Source organism: Dryobates pubescens, chromosome 7 (assembly GCF_014839835.1).
Source record: "Dryobates pubescens isolate bDryPub1 chromosome 7, bDryPub1.pri, whole genome shotgun sequence".
In the NCBI taxonomy this organism is placed as follows: domain Eukaryota; kingdom Metazoa; phylum Chordata; class Aves; order Piciformes; family Picidae; genus Dryobates; species Dryobates pubescens.
Genome location: NC_071618.1, coordinates 8,898,526 through 8,922,868, shown reverse-complemented (window position 1 = coordinate 8,922,868; position 24,343 = coordinate 8,898,526). Strand labels below are relative to the sequence as shown.

Genomic DNA, 24,343 nt, shown 5'->3' with positions numbered 1-24,343 from the left:
TAAAAACAAAGGGGTGCAGGAGGGCTGGGCCTACTTCAAGGAAGAAATCTTGAAGGCTCAGGACCAGGCTGTGCCAATGTGCCGGAAGATGAGCCGCCGGGGCAGACGGCCAGCCTGGATGGGCAATGAACTTCTGGGCAAATTAAGGGAAAAAAAGAGGGTGTATCATCTTTGGAAGAAAGGTCAGGTAATCCATGGAATGTTTGAGGATGTTGCTAGGTCATGTAGGAAAAAAATTAGAGAGGCAGAAGTCCATTTAGAGCTTAGACTGGCCTCTGCTGTGAAGGACAGCAAAAAATGCATTTATAAATATATTAATAGCAAGAGGAGGGACAAGGACAACCTCCACTCCTTAGTGGACATGGAGGGGAATATTGTAACTAAAGATGAGGAAAAGGCAGAGGTACTTAACACCTTCTTTGCCTCAATCTTTAATAGCAGGATAGGTTGTCTTCCGGACAACTGGCCTCCGGAGATGGCAGATGGAGTCAGGGAGCAGTAGAGTCCCCCTGTGATCCAGGAGGAAGTAGTTAGAGACAGAAACCTGCTTAGCTGCTTGGATCTCCACAAGTCCATGGGACTGGATGGAATCCATCCTAGGGTGCTGAGGGAGCTGGCAGATGAGCTGGCCAAGCCACTCTCCATCATTTTTCATCAGTCCTGGCTCACTGGAGAGGTCCCAGATGACTGGAAGCTGGCCAACATGATGCCCATCCACAAGAAGGGCCAGTTGGATGAAGCAGGGAATTACAGAGCTGTCAGCCTGACCTCAGTGCCAGGCAAGATTATGGAACAGGTCACCTTGAGTGCAATCACACAGCACCTACAGGATGGCCAAGGGCTCAGGCCCAGCCAGCATGGATTTAGGGTCAGGCAGGTGCTGCCTGACCAACCTGATCTCCTTCTATGATCAGGTGACCCGCCTGGTGGATGTGGGGAAGGCTGTGGATGTGGCCTACCTGGACTTCAGCAAGGCCTTTGACACTGTGCCCCACAGCAAACTCCTGGCCAAGCTGTCAGCCTGTGGCTTGGACAGCAGCACTCTGTGCTGGGTTAGGAACTGGCTGGAGGCTGAGCCCAGAGAGTGGTGGTGAATGGTGCCACATCCAGCTGGCAGCCAGTCCCTAGTGGTGTCCCCCAGGGATCAGTGTTGAGCCCCATACTCTTTAATATCTTTATTGGTGATCTGCATGAGGATATTGAGTTCATAATCAGTAAATTTGCAGATGACACCTAGCTGGGGGCAGGAGTTGATCTTTTAGAGGGTAGGAGAGCTCTACAGAGGGACCTTGACAGGGTGGACAGATGGGCAGAGTCCAACGGCATGAGATTGAACACATCCAAGTGCCGGGTTCTGCACATTGGCCACAGCAACCCCATGCAGAGCTACAGGCTGGGGTCAGAGTGGCTGGAGGGCAGCCAGGCAGAAAGGTACCTGGGGGTACTGGTTGATAATAGACTGAACATGAGCCAGCAGTGTGCCCAGGTGGCCAAGAAGGCCACTGGCATCCTGGCCTGTAACAGGAATAGTGTGGCCAGCAGGAGCAGGGAGGTCATTCTGCCCCTGTACTCAGCACTGGTTGGGCCACATCTTGACTTCTGTGTGCAGTTCTGGGCCCCTCAGTTTAGGAAGGATGTCCAGAAAAGGGCAACAAAGTGGGTGAGGCGTTTGGAGCACAAGCCCTGTGAGGAGAGGCTGAGGGAGCTGGGGTTGCTTAGCCTGGAGAAGAGGAGGCTCAGGCGACACCTTATTGCTGTCTACAACTACCTGAAGGGAGGTTGTGGACAGATGGGGGTTGGTCTCTTCTCCCAGGCAACCAGCACCAGAACAAGAGGGCACCGTCTCAGGCTGTGCCAGGGGAGGTTTAGGCTGGATGTTAGGAAGAAATCAAAGGTCCTGGGTTCTGGGTTGATAATAGACTGAACATGAGCCAGCAGTGTGCCCAGGTGGCCAAGAAGGCCATTGGCATCCTGGCCTGTAACAGGAATAGTGTGGCCAGCAGGAGCAGGGAGGTCATTCTGCCCCTGTACTCAGCACTGGTTGGGCCACATCTTGACTCCTGTGTGCAGTTCTCGATCTCAAAGGTCTTTTCCAACCTGGTTAATTCTGTATTCTGGGGCATGAAGGCACCTTTCTGTTGCCAGGTCTGGATGCTTAAAAACTTGTGTTCTGATTTTATGCTATCAGAGTCATAGAATCATAGAATTATTTAGGTTGGAAGATAATTTTAAAATCACCAAGTCCAACCATTAACTTTGCACTGCCAAATCCACCACTAAGTGCCTAAGTCCCTAAGTGCCACATCTACATGTCTACTACTTCCCTGAGCAGCCTGTTCCAATGCCTGACAACCCTTTTGGTCAAGAAATTTTTCCTAATGTCCAATCAAAACCACCCCTGGCACAACACGAGGGCATTTTCTCTCATTCAAACACTTGTTATTTAGAAGAAATTGTCCCCCACCTTTCTACAACCTCTTTTCAGGTATGTAAACCTCCTTTTTCTCCAGGCTGTACAACCCAAGTTCCCTCAGCTGCTCCTCATAAGACCTGTTTTCCAGACCCTTCACCAGTTTTGTTGCCCTTCCAGGGACACACTCCAGCACCTCAATGTCTTTCTTTTAGTGAATGGCCCAAAACTGAACACAGAATTTGAGGTGTGGCCTCACCAGTGCCAAGTACAGGGGCACAATCACTTCCCTACTTTTGCTGGCCGCACTATTCCTGATACAGGCCAGGATGCTGTTGGCTTTATTGGGCTCCTGAGCACACTGCTGGGTCATGTTCAACTGGTTGTCAATGTACACCTCCAGGTCCTTTTGGTACAGTTTTAGAGGATAGAGGTGATGATCTTAGGCAGACTAATTCATGAAGCTACTGGCAGAGTACCTACTTTTCATCTATGGTGCAGGTGGAAAGGTCCTTTGTGCTTTGGAAACAGCAGTTTCCGCTCTCAGCAGCTTCATAGAATCATAAGGTAACGTAGTTGTGTTGTGCACGGAGCTGGAGGATTTGACCTGCGAGGTGCTGGTGTGCCACGACGGGGCTTCGCAAGGCGCCGGCAGGTGGCAGCACGGGACCCCCGCCGGCGGGCTCGGGGCCAGGCCCAGGTGGTTTTCATCCCGGGAGCCACCAGCGACCACCCAGTGCTCGGTTCTCCGCCCTGCCTGCCAGTTTCTCTGCTGTGGTGGTCAGTTAGCTGTTTCTGAGGTTCTGCTCTTTCCAACCTTCTTGATCCCCGCAATTCGCAGTGCTGCCACGGGGGTCAGCCAGGCTGCCTGCGCCCCTCTCATGTTCCTCCTCACAGAATCATTCACAGCCCAGTACGAGGTCTCAGGTGTAAACTAGCTTTTAGGCAATTCAGGCTACAACGGTAATCTTGTCGAGGGCCCGCATCATGAGCCCATCCATCTTGCCATCTAGGAAGAATCCCTGGAAAGAGCTTTTCACTGTCCTGGTGAGTCCATGTGCTTGTTGAATTAAGGGGAAAGCGAATAAGGAGAAATGATGCAGACCAGCCTGCAGCTAATATCCAGTTTCATCTTTCTTCTGAAAACCAGATGACTAGCAGCTGAAGTCTTACAGCTCAGGGTGTAGTGTGTGCCATGAGCCAAAGAAAAAAGTGGACATCACTATAGAGGCAAGCATACAATTCCCATGGAAATTAAATGGCTGTGGAAATCATAAGTAGTAGAAAATCTGGTTTTAGTGTTTTAAGTTGCAATTCCATTACCTTTCAGTGTTCTGTTGCAAAGCAGTGCCTTTGGCAGAGCAACTATCCGTGTGGAGGGTGCCACCCCCTCAAGGACCCGATGAGCCTTCAGAGCAGGCTCTCTCTCTAAGTGGATTTGCAGAGGTGCCAGCCCCACCTTGTGGAGAAGGGCATCGGGAACGGATTCAGGTAAGCTGACATACGGTTATTGATGTTCCCCAGCAGCTAAAAAGTAACTAGCTTGAAAGATACAAGGGAAGCCCCTTGGCTCTGAGGGCCCAGGAGATTGGCTGTCTCTAAGGATCTCCTCACTATTTGCTCTCTGCTTAACCTGAAAGGTCACATACCGAATAACCATGTGGCTGCAATAGGAAGGCATCTCTACAGTGATGGATTAACAATCTTACATTCAGAAGATGCTGGCAAATGAAGGAACTGATGATCAGCTTCAGCAGTTGCCTTTTCAACAGCCTTGCTCCTAGAGAGGGAGACGAAGACCTGCCAACAGTCCATGTCAGAGGCTCCTACCACTGCAGCTGCTCAGAGGGTCTCACATCAGGGGACTGGTAGCCCTGGCTGGTGGTGGCCCTAGGGCAGTTCAGTGCTGGTCTGGGCAATGGTCAGATGTGGACCTGGGAAGCAGGGACTGCATGTCTTTCCTTGAACACATCCCCACTATGCCAGAGGAGGACTGCAGCTCTCTTAATCCCTCTCCCTCTAATTCAGGGAACAATGTCATTAAACCACAGTAATGTGGCAAATAAGGACCAGCATTTATCCTGTTTGGATACAATTCTGCTACCACTTCTTTGAATGTGAATGATCCAATCCACAAATTAAACTGAAATCTTATCACAGCAAGAAATACTTGACAACAACTAATGATTCAGGCAGCAGAGATTACCCAGGTTGTTCATCCTCTGGAAAAAACTCTGCTGCTAACAACTGTGAACAAACTGTGGTAGAGATGGAGAGTCTGTTCCCCTGAATAGTCACAGCATGAGTCAAAAAATAATTTGTATTGCAGTCACACTGCACCGAAATGCTGACATGCTCGGGATATTGCTGTTTATGTTCCCTGTCACAGGTCATAGTCTACCACTGCAGTAATCAAGAATAACCCTGAACCTAGAAAAGAAATGGTTTAGGGGCCACTGCTGAACCGAAAGAGACAAAAGAAGATATATTACTTTTTATACCATTGATAAAATGGTCCCTTGATACATTATTTCCCAGAATAACCTGGTACCATTAGTCAGAAAAGTGCCATTAAGTCAGCAACACAAATGAGCAGCCCAGTTGAGATGACTTCCCATGATCTCTGAACTGGAAGAAGCATTGGCAGAAGGCAACAATCAGCTGATGGTAAAGGATTAATCACAAATACAACCACCATGCAGTGTGTGCAAGTGTCCAGAGCCCATCACCATAGCTCCGTGGTTGTCATGACAGCCTGGAGGCTGCTGCCACCTGGGGATTTACCAGCTAGTGTGAGACTCCTCTTCACACCAGTTGGAAATGCCACAGGAAGAGTGCTAAGTGCAGTCTCTTGGGAGCTGAATGCAAACAGCCACCTTTTTATTTACAGCATTGAAATTAGAATCAGCCACTTTTTTTCTGCTCTGCTTTTACAGTAAGTTCTCTGTTATGGAATACTCTTCCCAAGGATACTTCATCTAAAAAAAGCAATAGGAATGTCATTGTATTCAGAAAATGTTTGCAGGTGCAGTCAGGTGCTGTTAGGATCATGCTCACTTTTCTGGAAGACTTGTTTGCTATTTATGTCTGATGTGCATAGAGGCTGACAGCATCCCTTAAACACATGAAAATAAATAAACTCCTTTAAAGTGCAGTCTGGGGCTCTCTGGAAAATGGACTGGGACCTCTGTCCATGCCTTTTCTCCAGCCTGCCCTTTTCTCCTTGCACTGGTAAACCACAGAAGGGCAGTATAGCTGGTACAGAGCACGGCTCTGCTAGTTCTGTGTGCCTAATGCCAGTGAAAAACCTCTTTGTGTGGAGGAAATTCTCTACTAGCCATCTCCAGATGCACTGCAGCCCTTTGCTAGAGCCTGAGCTGCGCAAAGTAGTCAGAGCAGAACAGAAAATCAAGTTGTAGCAGCATGTGTCCTGAAAGCTGCAGAGCTGTATCCTATTGGACAGGCACTGCCTTGTCTGCAGGAATCACCAAGACCTTCACCCAATTCTGTATCTTTGGGAAGAGAAATTCACCTCTCATTACTGTGTACAGTCTGCAGGTGTACTGGATTAAGCTGCTGAGAGTGAAAGTCATCAAGACATCTTCCAAGTTTTTCATCTCCGTATTTCCCATTTTCCAAGTCTCAATGCGGTGTCAGTGTATCAGGCACAGTGTTGTGAGCCATTAGAAACAAAGCAGCAAAATAACTAGCTGAAAAGTAGCCTTACTTTCAAGGAGCCAGTGTCTGATACCATTTGCAGTATTTGTAAGTGTTAATACAACCTGAATAGTTTCAATGTAACAACTATGGTTGGAAAGTTTTAGTCAAATATCCTAAAAGTTACATAATTTTTGTATGGGGCATTTTGAAGCCTGTAGAGTTGCATTGATATGAGAATAAAAGCAATACTGAAGTCTGTGTGAAATGAAATTTTGCACAAGCTTTTTTCAGAAAAGTAAAAAAAAATAAATCTACTTTTATCCATATTGGAAATGGATAATTGGACTTTTTCAGCCTGGAAGCAGTCTGAGTCTTTTAATAATGATATATGTATATTAACACAATAATACTCCACTGATTTAAATTTTGTTTACGAATTAAATGCACACACTCCAACCACAAGATTATTGAAGATCGGGATATCAAACATGGACACCTAAAACTAGATTCCTATATTAAAAGGTCTTGGAAGAGCCCATGAGATAGTTCACAGTATCAGAGTATCACAGTATAACCAAGGTTGGAAGAGACCCCAAGGATCATCAAGTCCAACCTGTCCCAACAGACCTCACGACTAGATCATGGCACCAAGTGCCATGTCCAATCTCCCCTTGAACACCTCCAGGGATGGTGACTCCACCACCTCCCTGGGCAGCCCATTCCAATGACGAATGACTCGCTCGGTGAAGAACTTTTTCCTCACCTCGAGTCTAAACCTCCCCTGGCACAGCTTGAGACTGTGTCCCCTTGTTCTGGCGCTGGTTGCCTGGGAGAAGAGACCAACCCCTTCCTGTCCACAACCACCTTTCAGGTAGTTGTAGAGGGCAATGAGGTCACCCCTGATCCTTCTCTTCTCCAGGCTAAACAATCCCAGCTCCCTCAGCCTCTCCTCATAGGGCTTGTGCTTAAGGCCTCTCACCAGCCTTGATGCCCTTCTCTGGACACGTTCAAGTGTCTCGATGTCCTTCCTAAACTGAGGTGCCCAGAACTGGACACAGTACTCAAGGTGTGGCCTAACCAATGCAGAGTACAGGGGCACAATGACCTCCCTGCTCCTGCTGGCCACACTATTCCTAATACAGGCCAGGATGCCATTGGCCCTCTTGGCCACCTGGGCACACTGCTGGCTCATGTTTAGGCGGGTGTCAATCAGCACCCCCAGGTCCCTCTCTGTTTGGCAGCTCTTTCAGCCTTCAGTTTGGTGCCTTCAGCCTAATTGCTGAAGCTGTTAAAGCACTTCCCATCAGGCCAAGCCTGTGGCTGTCAGGGCAGTATTCTGTAAGACACTCTGTCTGATTATTCATTTCTAGCTTTGCTCACTTCCTAGACCAATATTATGTTCATTAAAGAGCAGAAATGATGAGCTTTGAAGTTATTTTCCTTTAAAACTGTACAGCAAAAGTTCAGGAGAAAAAACAAATGTGTATGTGTATTTTCTGTGGTAAGGGAATTCTGATCCAGGGTATATACAGTCTTTTTATCTAATTATGAGTGGGGCTATAAAAGCAAAACTGACCCTGTGTAAAGCATGTGCATTAATCAAACCCTGTGCAACCTGAGCCATGGTAGGAGTAACAGAGAGCAGCAACAAGGCAAAATGCATTTTAATTTATGCTGATCAAAAAATCGTGTTCCCTATCTGTTTGGTAAAATCATACGTGCCAGCTTCTGAAGGCAAAATGAATGATACTGGTATGAACATATTTAATTTGTTTTTCATTTCTCCTGTAGTTTCCAGTCTTTCAAACAGCTTGTTGAATTCCCCAAAGCTACATGTATAACAAATTTTTGATAGTTTAGGGTACAGATTTGTTCATGTGTCTGAGACAGGGTTCCAGGATGTCTCTATTAATTTTCACAGGAGCAGTCCTCTGCAGTCTGTCCTGCTCTGCTGAACACTCCCAATTTTAATTCATTCAGTTGGCATTTTAAGCTGAAGGCATTACAAAAAAGGGTTGTTGTGAAGTCTTCATTAGCTCATTGTGAATATGCTGTCCTGGCCAAAACCTTAGGGGTTGTTATTCATATTCCTTCACTATTCCATCCCTCAGTTCATGCCTCTGATAAACAGGACAAAGAAGCCCTTATCTTCAGCAATTTATTTGAAAGTCTAAGAAGTGGTGGAAACAGGCAAATCATATTTTGCTTGCATATGTTTCACAGACTTTAACAGATGTGTCAGTGATACTGAATGTGGTTCTGGAACATATTACTTGGTTAGACACCTCTCCCTCAGCTACGGAAACAATTCACCTTCAGAAAGCTGCTGTGTTTCCAAGGGCTGAAGTACAGTGGTGTGCAGAATGATAAAACGAAGACCTGGTCTTTAACAGGACACAATTGAGGTTAAGGAAGTGTCAAACCAAGTTAGACCTATTGTTCTCATCCTTGTAAGTAAGGAAACATTTCTACCAGAAGCTGTGAAAGAAGGCTCCTACTAATACCTTCTCTATTCAATATCAGTTGCCAGTTTGGAGGCAGAGGAGAGGTAAATTAAACTGCCTCCACAGGGTGTGGAAAGATTACCAGCGACAGACCCTGTAGCTCCCATCATGTGACATTTTCATGGTGCTATAAGGTGTAAAAGACAAGGGGAAAAAAAAGAATAAATAAATAAAAGAAAATCCTGGGTTGTTTCTACACTGGAGGAGTTCTCCTACTCTCCCCACCCCTCCAAAAATGTGACACTGTATTTCTCCGATCAAACATGCTTCTTTAATAAACCATTTTAGGAGTGCGCTCTGGAAAACCCCAAGCATTTCTTTTGCACGACCTCAGCTTTCCAAGGAATGAAGAACAGATTTTTTTTCCCTGGCTCATTTCATTGAATCCGGACATTTCCTAGAAAGTGTAAAAAGAAGCATCTGTGTCCCCAGCCAACCTCAGAGGACCACCTGGTCAGTGCAACTGTTCCATGAATAAGATTGCCTGCATGGTTCTGCTTAACTCCTGTTACCACCAGCCCCTAAAAAATAACTGTGTCAAACCTACAGAGAAAAGAAACAAACAAACAAACAAACAAACTAGAGAAAGTTTTGTCAGGAATGAGATTTTGACCACATTTTTCCACAGTGTTACCTTACAGATTGCTTTCTTCTCCCTTTATGGCAGACTCCTTTGAGTCTGTGTTTTACGTGCTGGATCAGGCATTAGGGTTTCTATTTTATATGCCACCGGCCAAATGTTCAAGTCAACATACGCATAATGGCACGCTCACAGCTTTTTTCCAGGGTCTTATATGTCAAGAGGTATAAAGCATGAGCAACTGCAACCAGCTGCACTCCCATCCTACTCCGTGGACACCAGAAAAAATGCAGAACTTGAAACTGAGCAAGTGGATGTACTCAGGGATTTGGATGAAGAAGCTGAATCTATCTTCGCTCTATGACATAATTGAATAAAAGAATACTGTAGACAGGTTTTGCAGCATAGCTGGGTGAAATGAAGTTGGGGAAAGAAACTGCATGTATCCAACCTGAAATAATTATTCAGATCTGTAACATTTTGTTAATTGATTATACACACATTTTAGGATAATTGGTTAATTCTATTTTTAACTCTGGCTGATGGCAGTACCCAAGAAACTTTTATGTCTGCTGGTCACTTGAACAATTCTGATTTAACCTCATGTCAGACTCCTTCCTTTCTCTTGCAGGTTTTGATTAATGATAGAGCATTCCTACAACCCTGTGATTTTCAAGTTTCTTTTACACCCTGTTGTGCTAAAGTTCAGCTACTAAATTATTTGTCTGGGTTTCTTTCTCCCTTCCTTTACACATTTGCTCAAAACAGGCACAAAATTAGTCAGAATTTTTCCTTACGAAAGATGATAAATTGATCTTAAATCATAAATATCTCAGTATCTCAACATGTTTGCTGATTTCTGGTCCTAGTAATGGGACTACGATCACCCTCTGGTATTGCTTTGGAATTTCTTCATCATGGGTTCAGTGTTAGCAATATTTCTGTTCTTCAGGATAATGCAGAAATAAAACATAGCTTAACTGGTATTCCTAGGGCTAGAGTTAGAGTCAGGGTTAGGGTTTCATCTCAGCATGGCATAATAAATGTGAGATGTTCACTTATATATATTTATTAACAGGTCAGCTGTTCCATTCTTTATCACTCCTGGAAGAGAGCCATCCAGTGCTGATGGTCACTGTAGAAGTCTATCATCACAAGTCATCCTGTCACTCTTGTGCCTTCATAATTGTGTTCTACTTTAGTTACCTGTGAAGAGGGATGTCCAAATTTGGTAAACACCAAAATATTGCCACCAACCCACAGTCATCCACAGCAGTTGGTTATAGAGGAAACAGAGGAATTGTCTCTCTTAGTTGCCTAACATGTCACAGGTACTCATTTTAGGATGACATACATCAGATCTGATGGTACATTTCCCTGGTCATTGATTATAAAAGGAACCTACAATCTAAGGCTAAGTACTTTACTTTCAAACCCCTAAATGAAATAAAAGTTCTACCACTGCCTTTCAACCTTTACAGGGAATGCACCTGCCAAGAGGTTTTGGACGTGCACTTAAACAAACACTCTCTAGCCTTGCACAGCCAGTGGTGTAAGCTCAAATCTGCTTCTGCCTACAGCCCAAAATGGAGAAATCTGTATCCATATTTCCTCACAAGGCATTTGTATTGAGGGGACCTGGCAAAGACACTACAGTCACCAAAGAAGTTTGTAGTCTGTCCACACACCCCCAGAAGAGAACCAGCATAACACTGCTTTAAGTGTTTCAGTTCTGAGTTTATTGTAGCTAAAATGCAGATGATGTGAGTAGCTACACTAATCTACAGATTGCTGTAGCCCAGCCAAAAGGAGCAATTTTGTTCTCCCTGGCTAAGGGAAGGCACAGAAAGCTACTGAAATGATTATAGCCTGAATCATCACAGGTCCAGTGCAGGGACCTAAAAGGACCAACACTTCTAGGCACAAATCACAAATTCTGCTTGAAAAATAGTATGAAGAGATCCAGTGAATGTGGTTCAGCAAGTGGTAAAAATGCAGAATCCAAACAAAGGTCAAAAATATACTTGGTAGAAAGCTTTGAAAACCTCAATAACAATTTCTCTCTCTTTCTTTTTTTTTTTTTTTTCCCCACAGCAATAGTACCTACAGGCTCTGGGCAAGACCCAAAGCCCTGGATGATGGATTAGAATCTGTCCCAGCAAGGTATCCCCAACATCGCGCCACGGAGTTAACTTCAGAACATGTGTACATGCATTCATGAAGCACCATCTGTAGCTAGCAAGCATGACCAAGAGATTAAAATGATGTGCCAGCAAACAGGAATTTGGGATAAGGGCAGCTTGCTGATGACATATATATATCCAGCTGCCCAGGAAGGCATGCTCCTGACCTTGGAGAACTTAGATTCTCAACTCTGTAAGTTTTTAGCCTTGCTCTTAACTTTGAGCATATTAACACTTTCCCACCCCACCTTGGAAATCAGTTTGCACACTTGAGTTCATACAGCTGTGTATGTCTGTGCAGGTCCTGTCCTGAGAAAGTGCCTAAGGTGAAGTGGAAAAAGGCAACAAAATGCATCCCCTCTTACTTTTATGTTAACCATAAATAAAGTTCACATCTCTCTATTTGCCCTTTTAACATAAAGGATGCTTTTTTCAACCTATATGAGCACGTTCACACCAGCATGGAATGACATGCCTGTATTGTGTGTTGGAAAGAGCATTTTACAGAATTAGAAAGCCACCATCTGTGCATGTACCTATTCACTACTTGCAAACCATCTTGTGGTACTATGCTGAAGGCTCCTAGCAGCAAGGGAAGCACTCTGAGTGTGGGTTACAGCCCTAGAAAAGTTTTTCCTTATTGAATGCTCACCCAGCTACAATCAAGGACCTAGAAGCTCTTAAATTTCTTTATGGAGAGTGGATTGCAGCAATGCTGTTTTAGTTCATCTTTCAGGCACACTTACTAGTCACAGGCCTTACCTGTTTCCTCTTTAAAGGAATGGGACCTCAGCATTCAGCTGCTATAGGACTAGAGGATCTTCACCCCTGTGGAGACTCTTTAGCCGTTCCTTGCCCATAGCTCCTTATGAGCATTTGGATGTTTCATTTTCTCACTTCTGCCACCTGTAGCAAGGAAGACAAACAGTCACACAGACTTGCAGATACTCCAAAAATAATTTCTTTATGTTTTAACTAAAGCAAACATTGGGAAAACTCTGAAAAAAACTTAAAACTAAGCATTATCCTTCCAATTTAATCTTTTCTTTTCAGATGGTGTGGCACACATTCAAGGATGGATAAAGAAGGGATAAGGAGATGCTCTGTGATGAATAAAGGCACCAAATGAGTTCATAAACACAAAAACTGGACCATTTTCAGAAAAAGTCAGGTACACAGTGAGTGGAAGCTTTTCCAAGTCTCATCCTTATACTGCAGCAAGCAGATGTTGTACATCTACGTCTGAGCAGACAGCTCAGCTGTCTTCTTACCAGTATTAAGTGTTCATCTGACATTAAAGACAGAATTAAAACAGAGTTCAGAAAACTGAGCAGCTTTTTTGAAATTTGCTCTACCTGCAATTTTTTCTCAAAGGTATTAGTGAACATTTTATAAGTTAGAAGAATCATGAGAAGAGCAGCCATGGACACAGAAAGAGCTCAATAATATATAAATAATCTCAAACAATGAATGTGGAAAACACATACAAAAATGACATCTTACAATTTCAAGAGGTGAGTATAAAAATACAAGAATGAGACAGAAGTGGTTGCCAAAGGCCTTTGAATGGAGCCCCGTTAAACTCTTCCCCTTCCTTGGTTTTGTGATCCACTTTGTAAAGTACTTAGAGCTGTACAGTAGAGCTTCACTCTGTACAACTACCTGAAAGGACACTGTGGAGAGACTGGTGCTGGTCTCTTCTCACGGGTAATTAGTGATAGAACAAGAGGGAATGGCCTCAAGCTACAACTGGGTAGGTTTAGACTGGACATGAGGAAAAAAGTCTTCACAGAAAGAGTGGTCAGGCATTGGAACAGGCTGCCCAGGGTGGTGGTTGAGTCACCAACCCTGGTTTAAAGGTTGTTTAGATGGTGCTTGGGAATATGACTGCACTGGTTAGGCCACACCTTGAGTCCTGTGTCCAGTTCTGGGCCTCTCAGTTTAGGAAAGATGTTGAGTTGCTGGACCGTGTCCAGAGAAGGGCAACAAAGCTGGTGAGGGGTTTGGAACACAAGCCCTGTGAGGAGAGGCTGAGGGAGCTGGGGTTGCTTAGCCTGGAGAAGAGGAGGCTCAGGGGATACCTTATTGCTCTCTACAACTACCTGAAGGGAGGTTGTGGACAGGCAGAGGCTGGTCTCTTCTCCCAGGCAACCAGCACCAGAACAAGAGGACACAGTCTCAGGCTGCACCAGGGGAGGTTTAGGCTGGATGTTAGGAAGAAATTCTACACAGGGAGAGTGATTGGCCATTGGAATGGGCTGCCCAGGGAGGTGGTGGAGTCACCATCATTGGAGGTTTTTAGGAGGAGGCTTGATAGGGTGCTTGATTGCATGGTTTAGTTGATTAGGTGGTGTTGGATAATAGGTTGGATGCGATGATCTTGAAGGTCTCTTCCAACCTGGTCTATTCTATTCTATTCTATTCTATTCTATTCTACTTCTATTTCTATTTCTATTTCTATTTCTATTTCTATTTCTATTTCTATTTCTATTTCTATTTCTATTTCTATTCTATTCTATGGTTTAGGGGTGAACTTTGCAGAGTAGGGTTATTGGTTGGACTTGGTGATCCTGAGGGTCTTTTCCAACCTGAACATTTCTGTGATTCTGTGATTCAAATACCATGTCTGATAGCTCAAAAAATCACACTGCTCTTACATCCCAAATATAGAGAGATTACTTGATATGTCACAGATCAAAGAGCACTGTGGTCTAGACACCCACTGTCTCCATCCTGACAACATACTCAAGGAAAGATAGATGTTTGTGCTCCTTTTCCTTCCCTGAGGCTCTTTTCCAGACAAGGAAGATCTAGGTACATGAGAAAGGAGGAAGGAGTGATGTACTCCAACAGGTCCCCCTGGCTGAAAATATGTTCAGTGGAAAAAGATGGTAAACAGCCATCTGAATACGAGCCAGCAGTGTGCTCAGGTGCCCAAGAAGGCCAACAGCATCCCAGCCTGTGTCAGGAACAGTGTGGCCAGCAGGACCATGGACATGATCGTGCCCCTGTTTACTTGGCACTGGTGAGATTGCACCTCGAATACTGTGTTCAGTTTTGGGCCACTCATACGAGAAAGACATTGAGGTGCTGGAGCATATCCAAAGAAGGGCAACAAAATTGGTGAGGTGTATAGAACAAGAATATTATGAGAAGTGGCTGAGGGAACTGGAGTTGTATAGCCTGGAAAAAAGGAGGCTCCTGGAAACCTCTTGAAAGGGTGTCAGTCTATTCTCCCAAATAATAAATGATAGGACGAGAGGAAATGGCCCCAAATTGTACCAGGGGAGGTTTCCAAAAGGGTTGTCAGGAACTGGAACAGGCTGCCCAAGGATGTGGTGGAGTCACCATCCCTGGAACTGTTTAAAAGACATGTAGACATGGGGCTTAGGGAGATGGTTTAGTGGTGGATTTGGCAGTGTCAGGTTAATGGATGAACTCAATGATCATAAAGGTCCCTTCCAACCAAAACAATTCCATGATTTTATGTGGGTAATCAGTGATTATTAATACAGGATTTCCACTCAAGTGCACCTGAACTACAGTTTTGAAATCACGGTCAAGAAAAGATTGAAGCCCTACCATGAAAGTCTGTGCAATATCTTCTCAAATATAAGTACATCATTTTTTTTTATTCATCCAGAACTTGCATCAGTAGATTGACTTTTAGATTAATGGGCTAAATTTTAAATGGCAAGAGTTAGGTGAAAATAATTTCATTGTAATTGATGTTTGGTTCAAAATGTCTTTTATTTGACATTAAGGGGGAAAAGAAAGCTGAGATGAGATGAGCAGCTCTGACAGATCTTTGCTGGGAAACCCCTTAGGTTCCAGGGCTAATGGTTTGTAGCAGAAATGGTGCTGAGTGGTTGGGGGGAAAGCTCAACAAATAGAACACTTTTTTATCCTGCAAATAATCAAAGTGGACTGTGCATGAACTGGATTTATTTGGACACCACTACCTTAGTCAGACACCACAGTTTTTCTCTAGCTAGCTAAATACAGCAGCAAAAATTGTAGTTCTAATCTAAGTAAGTTTCTGGTGATGAGTCCCACATTCTATTTATGACCTTCATTCTTCGATCTGTCCTGGTAATAGAAACATGACATCTGAATTCATGCTCTACTTTTGGTCATTAGGTATATTTAGGGAAAATAATGGTCAGACCATTACTCTTCAGTGTAAGGTTTCCAAAACATTTTCCAGTGCAAGACTTCTCCTTTGTATTTACCTTATCTCACACTCCTTGAAATCACCTGTGGAGTTCCAGAGATGCTCAGAGCATGGACAGAAAATCAGAAAATTAGAGGGCATATATTGTGCCTTTCAAAGCCTCGCAGCAAAAATCTTGAAACTTTTGTGCTACAGGTGTGCTGGAAGTACTATCACCTCCATGCTGACTAATAATCACTTCTTGATTCTCTGCATCTTGATTCTCCACCACCTCCCTGGGCAGCCTGCTCCAACACATGATCACTCTTTCAGTAAAGAAAATTTTCCTAATGTCCAGTCTAAACCTCTCCTGGCACAACTTAAGCCCATTTCATCTTGTTCATCTTGTTCATCTTGTTCATCTGTTATTTGGGAGAAAAGACCAACAGCAGCCTCACTACAACCTCCTTTCAGGTAGTTGTAGAAAGCATTAAGATGCCCCCTTATCCTTCTCCAGACTAAACAGACCTAGTTCTCTCAGCCGCTCCTCATACAACATGCCCTCCAAACCCCTCACCAGCCTCGCTGCTCTTCTCTGGACATCCTCCTGGACCTCAATGTCTTTCCTGTACTGTGGCACCCAGAACTGAACACAGTACTCAAGCTGTGGCCTCACCAGGGCTGAGTACAGCGGCACAACCATGTCCCTACTCCTGCTGGACATACCAGTTTTGATACAGGTCAGGATGCAAGGAATTTGAAGATAAGTTTCAATCTGAAGGTGGTGCCCAGCTTATAAATCTGACTGACTGTAATGGGTTGGGGCAGATCCCCTCCCCACCACAGGCAGAAATAACGACTCAGGCAAATGGATTGCAAAAGTGATGGAAAGTTTAAATAGGAAAACAATAACAAACAACAATGAAAGTTTTACAGAGACCCACAAGCACCATGACAAAGAGAGAGATCCCAGAACATACCCAAGAACATCCCATCCCCACCTGGGGGTAACACCCAAACCCCCCCCAGGGCTCTTTCTTCCCCCCCCAACCCAGCCTTGGGCCTGAGCAGGCCCAAGGGAGGCGGCTCACGCCATGTTACCTAGGCAGCAGCAGGGGTCGAAAGAGGAAGTGAAGACCCCGCATGGCCTTTTTATAGGGGAGCAGGGCATTATGGGAATGGAATACCTGGTCCCTGTGACCACCCCCTGGGCTGGGCCCACCCCTTGGGACCTCCCAGGTGTGGCCTGCGCAGTGGCATCTGGGCCAGCACCCAGCCTAAACCACCACACTGACCATCAGAAGACTTGTACTGTCAATAATTACAAGGGTTTAAGATGACAAAGGGCATAACAATGACAAAATCTTTTGTTGGATAGATGGTAAAGCACAGTGATATATATATGGGTTACAAGATAGGAATCACTTGTCTTGCAGGGTCTCTGACTTGAAAGGAAGAAGATTCATAGCACTGCAACTTGCCAGGACGCTCTGTGTTTGCATGAATAGTGGCCTATAGATCAGTCATTTTGCCCCTCTGGGGGAATGTAAGAGGCTCAGAAGTCCAGGCCCAGAAATTAATCTCCTGGAGGGACCTAATTATAACTCATGTAAAGGTGCACTGTTATGTACTGGAGATGGTCCTGCGGTCCCTAAAATCCCACGCTGACAGCTACTGTTTTTGTGGAGAAACATTTCTGTGGCACACTTCCAAGGGACACTGACAGACAGATTTTTGCCCATAGCAGATGGAATTAACAGACTTTAGTTGTAAACAGAAGCCTAACAACAGCAAGAAAGGACATGGCTGTGTAGAAACAGTAACATAGACAAAGCTGCTGCTGCTTTTAAGGCAGATGTGTATCACAAATACTTTGTGAAGGGAATGTGGAGTGAGCACTGAGGGACCAAGAAACTTCTCATGAACTGTAAGTCAATTATCTATGCATATATCCTCCTGTGTTAGCCAATGGCATCTGTTTTTAATATCAACTTTTAAGTACTCATGTGTTCACACATCTGATGTTGAACTGCATATCTGAACATGTAGCATTTCCAGAAATGCTTTGTAGTCCTCTTACATTCTACTGTGAAAATCCATTAATAGTTAATTTTTTGTAATCCTTGTGCAATATACCAAAAGGATTTGTAACCTCGTTAGTGAACCCTGCAAAGAGAGACAAAAATGAGCTCTGATAATGCTATTGCAGGTCTGCATGGGCTTTTTTTCCCCCTACCTTTTAGGTTGAGTAGTGTATAAAAGAGGAAAGTGTCTTTTGTCCTGTAAATGAGTGAGCTATGGATGTCAGTGCTGGAGCTAGAAAATTTGGTTTTAGCCTCCCCTATATGTTCCACATGTACTCCACCCATATAAAGTGCCAGGGTTGTCAGCTCACATCTTTTCAATTGATAATGTTTAAGGCAGACGTACCAAGCCAATCTTACCAAAGACTCCTGTGTTCTACAGCCCCCATCCATAGCCTCACAGTCAAGTCTATGCACACATTAGTAAGCCTGGCAGAGAGCCTCTGAACAGATGAAACTCTTGGGCTTCCCAGGAGAAGGTGATGCCATGATTATGTCCTTCATTGCGCCTACCATGTGAAACAAGCAAGCATATGAGCCACATTTGGGACATTTGAGGAGGCTTGCACTGATGGATACATTACACTCAGCTGTCCCAACCATCTGGTGTGTTTCAGTGTGGCCAAACAGGTTCATAGTTTTCCCCTGCCAACAGAGTTACTAGAGAGATGTGTGTGGTTCCTCTGGCTTTGGGGAACCATAGGAATCTGGGTATGTTCCAAATAAACTCAACAAAGTTTTAGAAGTACCTTAGCAGCAGCACGAATGTGTCTTTGACTGACTGGCTGGGTAGGTGTCTAATTCAGGATGAGCTTGGTAGTCCTCCAGGCCCCAATAACTCTAAGGACTTGATCTCCATTGCTTGAAATGGAAGTTTAGGTATGTGGTTCACAGGCAGTTACCTACATTTAACAGCTAAATTTAGATGTCTACTATCTGGAACAGAATTGCACTCCATATTTCCCGTTACAGCTCACGACCTGGCAAAAATACTCAGCCAGAAGCATCTCCTGAAATTCTTTGACCTCCTTTATTTCCACTTTTTCCACTACTCTAAAACAGTTCTCACACACCTCCATAATTAGGTCACCTTTGTCCTCTGTTACTTTGACCTCAAATTCTGGACCTTTTTACTCATACTGAGTAGTCTACATACCTTTTTGTAACAGACCCAAGATTTTGGAAGCAAAATTTGTATCTCCATACTCTGCACACATGAGATGTTCATAGGTAAATGTATCAATAGGGGCCCTTTGCATCTTTGAGATCCTAGAACCACTGAGTAGTAGTTAAGATTAATCTTATGGACTTTAAACAAGTCTGAGCAGCCTCGTACCCTCAAAAAAAATAATACATTCTGGCTCTATAGGACAAAAAACAGGGAAGGAGAAGGGCACAGAGACAGGGCACCTCTGAGCAGCATCAAGGAAACACATGTAGAAACACTTGACAGAAGAACTAATAACCTCAAGCACCTTAAACCTGATAAACAGCATTTTTTGCCATCAAATATTTACCTTCATGAAATAATGTGATGCTTTTGAAAAGTGACTGACACAGTCTCAAGCTGCGCCAGGGGAGGTTTAGACTCGAAGTGAGGAGAAAGTTCTTCACTGAGTGAGTCGTTCGTCATTGGAATGTGCTGCCCAGGGAGGTGGTGGAGTCACCGTCCCTGGAGGTGTTCAAGAGGGGATTAGATGTAGCACTTGGTGCCATGGTCTAGTTATGAGGTCTGTGGAGACAGGTTGGACTTGATGATCCTTGGGGTCTCTTCCAACCTTAGTTATACTGTGATACTGTGATACTTTGTGTAATCACAATCAGCTGCAACAGAGCAGCAGCTTTAATAAACTCAGCCTAAGAGGGAGAGAAGGTGGTCACCTTTCTGATAAAGACCTGATGTTAGCCTTGACCCACAGAAGGATAGTTAAGCCCAAATAAGCAGCACTTCTTTTTCCCTGGTGAATTTGAAAAAGGTGATTTTGAACCCAATAAACAAAGGGTGGATTAAGATAGTGTGCACAGCGGCAAATGAAAGATACCACATTTTATCTCAACAGAACATCTTTCTTTGTTTTCCTAACTAGCAAACTCCTGTCTGCTCTGAAGTATTATAAAAGTGTTCTTCCTGAAAATCAAGACTTACTAATTTTTAATTCCCAATGCTTCACCTCCCTGCTACATTTTCTTTGTAGAGACTGCTCTGAATGCCTGAGTGGAAGTGCAACCTGTTAAATCCTTTTTAGACTGCTACAACCTTAAAATGTGCCACTTCACTTGCCAGAATAGAGGCAGGAGTACTTACTGGAGGCCTCAGGGAGGTGACTTTTTGTCTAGGCAAGGAAAATCTTTGTTTCTTGTGACAGGTGAACTGATAAGTGGCTGGATGGGGACTGCTAGCTAAAGCAATGGAAGGTGGATGCTTGCCATACCAATATATCTCAGAGACCAGATGGAGTTTTTAGTGAGAAAAACATGTATTTTATTACTCCCTGGGAGTGGATCGAGTAAGTTCAGTGATAATCTGGTTTCCATATAACAGGAGGATGGCTTCACAGCCACTTAGAAGGCAGTGCCTTAAAAAGACTTTTTTACAGCAGGTAACTTGCCAGCTGACAACTGGGCTGAATGTGGCTTACAGACTATTTCTTTGGTCCTCTGCCATCATGCACAGAAGCCGCTCCCCTGTGGCACATATAGTTTATCACATGGAAATACACAATGATCTGGTAGAAGTGTGTGAGGCTCATCACCCAGAAGTGGTGCCTGCTCCACTCACATTCAACATAGGTGTTCCCTCACATTCAACATAGTGATGGGACCCTCACCTTTGCAAAATAAAACACAGCAGAGCAAGCTCTGCAGTGGGAACAAAGAGGTGCAAAAGTTAACAGTACTAGTCTGAGGGAGTGAGATGAGTAATTAAAGAATGGGCAAGGTATGAGGAATGTCCTGGAATAGTTATTTGTAGAATAGGGATATGAAGAGAGCTTTTAGCCCTTCTCTCCCTGCATGGTGTTGAAGATAAGGTTAGCATGATAGAAGATCAGCCAGCACTGAAGGGTAAAGACAATACACCATGGTATTGCCCATCTGAGCTCTGCATCTCTAGCTGAGGTCTGGCCCCAGCAGCAAAAGACATTCCAGCCCATTATCACTCAGCCATCCATTCCCTCCACCACAGAGCCAATGGTTGGCATGGTTAAAGCTTTTAAGGTGTCTGGAGTTTGCTACTCACACCTCTTCTTTTTCTCCATCAGGGTCCTGCCTAGGTGAATTTTCATGAAGCACAAGTTGTGTCTGCTTTACTGCCAGCAGGAGGAGCCACTTCTTTTGCAGGGAGAATGGAAGCAGAAGGCCACTATGCACAGCCTCAGTACACAGCAGGGTGAGGCTGGAGCCAGACAGCACCCAGCACTGAGCCAGAATGGCCAGCAAGGGCAGGGAACAAGAGTGAGCAGGTGCAGAGGTGAAGACTCTAGAGCTGAGGAGCACCAGCAGGCTGGCCTCAGAGTGGCAAGACTTTCCTCTAAATGCACGGACATGTAGAGACCTCTCCCCTTCACTCTCGGAGAGTTTAATCTTTCTTTCATCTGTGAATGAGATTCGAGTTTGCTGGAAGACACTGAAAGATGGGGAGAATGCTGGAGGGGTGGGCTGCTACTAAGTGGTGACCCTGGCATTGGCTATCTGAACTCTTTCAATGAAAAACTAGAGGTGCTCAGGTGCTAAAGAGCTAACTGCTTCTCTTCTTCCCTGGCCATGCATCCTCTTTCTTAACACGTGACATTTGGCAGACCTAGTTCTGGGGAACCATCTGTCAAGGCTCTCCTTCCCACCCCTCCTGATCTTTGATGCACCCTCATTAACTACTCTTCATGAAAGTGCACTATTAGGAGAACAGGATTAATTGATGTGGCATGCCTTTCTGGGAAATGACAATGAAGGACAGAAAATGGAAATGTGGGATTGGAAAGTTTACTTCACATGAAAAGGACAAGCTTCTTTATGGAAAACCACTGGCCAAATGAAGCAATGTAAGATTGCCATAGGCTATTTGGGCTGGGCTGCCAAAAATAGGTACCATTTTAACTATCATGATAGAACTAAAGCAATGAAACTTCCCTGCTGTCTCAACTTCTTAACATGTCTATAGTCATATTTGTATAAAGGTGCTTTATACTGGGATACCTATTCCCATACAGCAAGGAAAATAATCATTCTGATGCATTATCTTTATAGTGACATAGTTACATCTACTCTCTACCCTATTTGGGCTTTTATTTTTACATGACCTTCTCTTCCCCCAATGGGATTAATTATACCAGCAAAACTTGCAGAGCTGGCCTTAGCACAAAGAAAATGAATTGTTGCTGCCCATACTCTCATACAGCTGTGACAACAGGAACAAATAATACACATGCATATATGCTGACTTTCACATAGGGGATCCTGTAATCAAACTCAAGTACACATATAAAATTTTAACACCTGTATATTGAAGAGCAGGCATATTAAGTAACAGACTGTATTTTCCATACATGAGATCTCAGGAATATGTAACATGAACAGCTCTCACAGGGAGGAAAGAGAACTACAGCATTTTCCTTTAGGCAACTCCAGTAGCAACTGAAGGCAAAGTCATCATCTGTGGCATTACAGCAATTTGAGCCCGACTACAAATGCAAGGCTTAAGGGCTTGTGAGGAAAGCAACTACAAAGTCTCCAGAAAAAAATGGGGACACAACTACTAAAGTTGATATGGTGGATCTGTGAGATGACTAGCAACATATTGGGGGGGGGGGGGAGGGGGACATGGGGGGGAAAGGAAGCAAGAAACTTTGCAGCACTCAAATCCCTTTGTAGTTATAGCATGTACTTTTCTTCTAGCAGTCATGTTCAATATACTACATTTCCAAGACTGAACCGAACTGTGTCACTTAAGGTAAAACCAATTGATCCTTTACAAATCTGTCCATCATTCTGTCTCTCTTAAATGTGCACAAAGCTGAGCTTTGAGCAATGGGTTGACTTTTGTATGTGTACAATGAATAAGACAATGCCCAGGCAAAGCCTCCAGGCTCAGCTACAACACAACTAATATAAAACATCAGGTAGCCATTCAACAGTGGTATAAATGAGCAGTGTATTAAATGACAATAGCATTGCTCTAAATTGTCCAAGTTAATATATTTGGCAGCTGCAACCTTTTGCCACCAAAGGACAAAACAAAGGCAGTTTTATGGAAAACAGTGTAACTCCACAGTTATTTATTTTCTTGGAATTACATTATTCTGTATTGAAAAGGACACCATATGTTTTGGCTTTTTGGAAGTTGTTTAAGAGATGTACAAGTTTATACATTTTTCACAGTATCGCAGTATCACTAAGGTTGGAAGAGACCTCGAGGATCATCGAGTCCAACCTGTCTCCACAGACCTCATGACTAGATCATGGCACCAAGTGCCACGTCCAATACTCTCTTGAACACCTCCAGGGATGGTGACTCCACCACCTCCCTGGGCAGCACATTCCAATGACGAACGACTCTCTCGGTGAAGAACTTTCTCCTCACCTCAAGTCTAAACCTCCCCTGGTGCAGCTTGAGACTGTGTCCTCTTGTTCTGGTGCTGGTTGCCTGGGAGAAGAGACCAACCCCTTCCTGGCTACCTTTCAGGTAGTTGTAGAGGGCAATGAGGTCACCCCTGAGCCTTCTCTTCTCCAGGCGAAACAATCCCAGCTCCCTCAGCCTCTCCTCATAGGGCTTATGCTCAAGGCTTCTCCCCAGCGTTGTTGCCCTTCTCTGGACACGTTCAAGTGTCTCGATGTCCTTCTTAAACTGAGGGGCCCAGAACTGGACACAGTACTCAAGGTGTGGCCTAACCAATGCAGAGTACAGGGGCACAATGACCTCCCTGCTCCTGCTGGCCACACTATTCCCAATACAGGCCAGGATGCCATTGGCCCTCTTGGCCACCTGGGCACACTGCTGACTCATGTTTAGGCAGCTGTCAATCAGCACCCCCAGGTCCCTCTCTGTTTGGGAGCTCTCCAGCCACTCTGACCCCAGCCTGTAGCTCTGCACGGGGTTGCCATGGCCAAAGTGCAGCACTCAGCACTTGGACGTGTTAAATGCCATGCCATTAGACTCTGCCCATCTGTCCAGTCCGTCGAGGTCCCTCTGCAACATTCTTACATTAGATATCAGGAATTTGTTTGAAGTTGGACAAGTCCAAAAAAAGCATCTTCTACTACATTTTTATCACCTGCTCTAAGAATCCCAGAATCATCTAGGTAAACATTCAAATGAAACTAAGACTTTCCAATTTTTTCATCCTTTTCCATGATGAAAAGTACTTCCAGATTCTGATTTCAACAACAAAGAAATCTTTGGTCATATGTTATGGGCAATTTTAGTTCAGGCTAATTTCGTGTTCTTCCATAACCTCAGACCACACAAACACTTAAACCTTCTGCTGCAGTTATTAAGGTGTATATGTTAGAATAGATGCCTATAATATTTATTATATTAAATGGTGATTCCAGTATGTGCTGACAATTGAGTGCAGAATGCAATCAAAGGATGTTGCAAGCGCTGCTATTGCCACCTGTTGTCCACGTTCACCTTGGAATGGCTTGGGTTGCACAAGAAGTTACCAAATGGGTGGCAAGGACTGAGACATTCATGGTGAGTGAGTACAAAGTGATCAGGAGCAAAAAAAGCAAAAACATTGTAAACAAGGATTCAGCAGGAACCTGCAGAAGAAAC

The 24,343-nt window shown here is 44.3% G+C and overlaps 1 protein-coding gene across 1 annotated transcript in view; it reads right to left on the bottom strand.

Moving 5' to 3' along the window:
- The window catches only part of RAB20 (RAB20, member RAS oncogene family), a 75,542-nt gene that overhangs the window by 48,221 nt on the left and 2,978 nt on the right, over positions 1-24,343 (bottom strand). The window contains exon 2 of the mRNA XM_054162870.1: positions 12,100-12,243. Coding sequence (XP_054018845.1) covers positions 12,100-12,133 — 34 coding nt within the window. The 5' untranslated portion in view covers positions 12,134-12,243. The remainder of the gene's footprint in view (positions 1-12,099; positions 12,244-24,343) is intronic.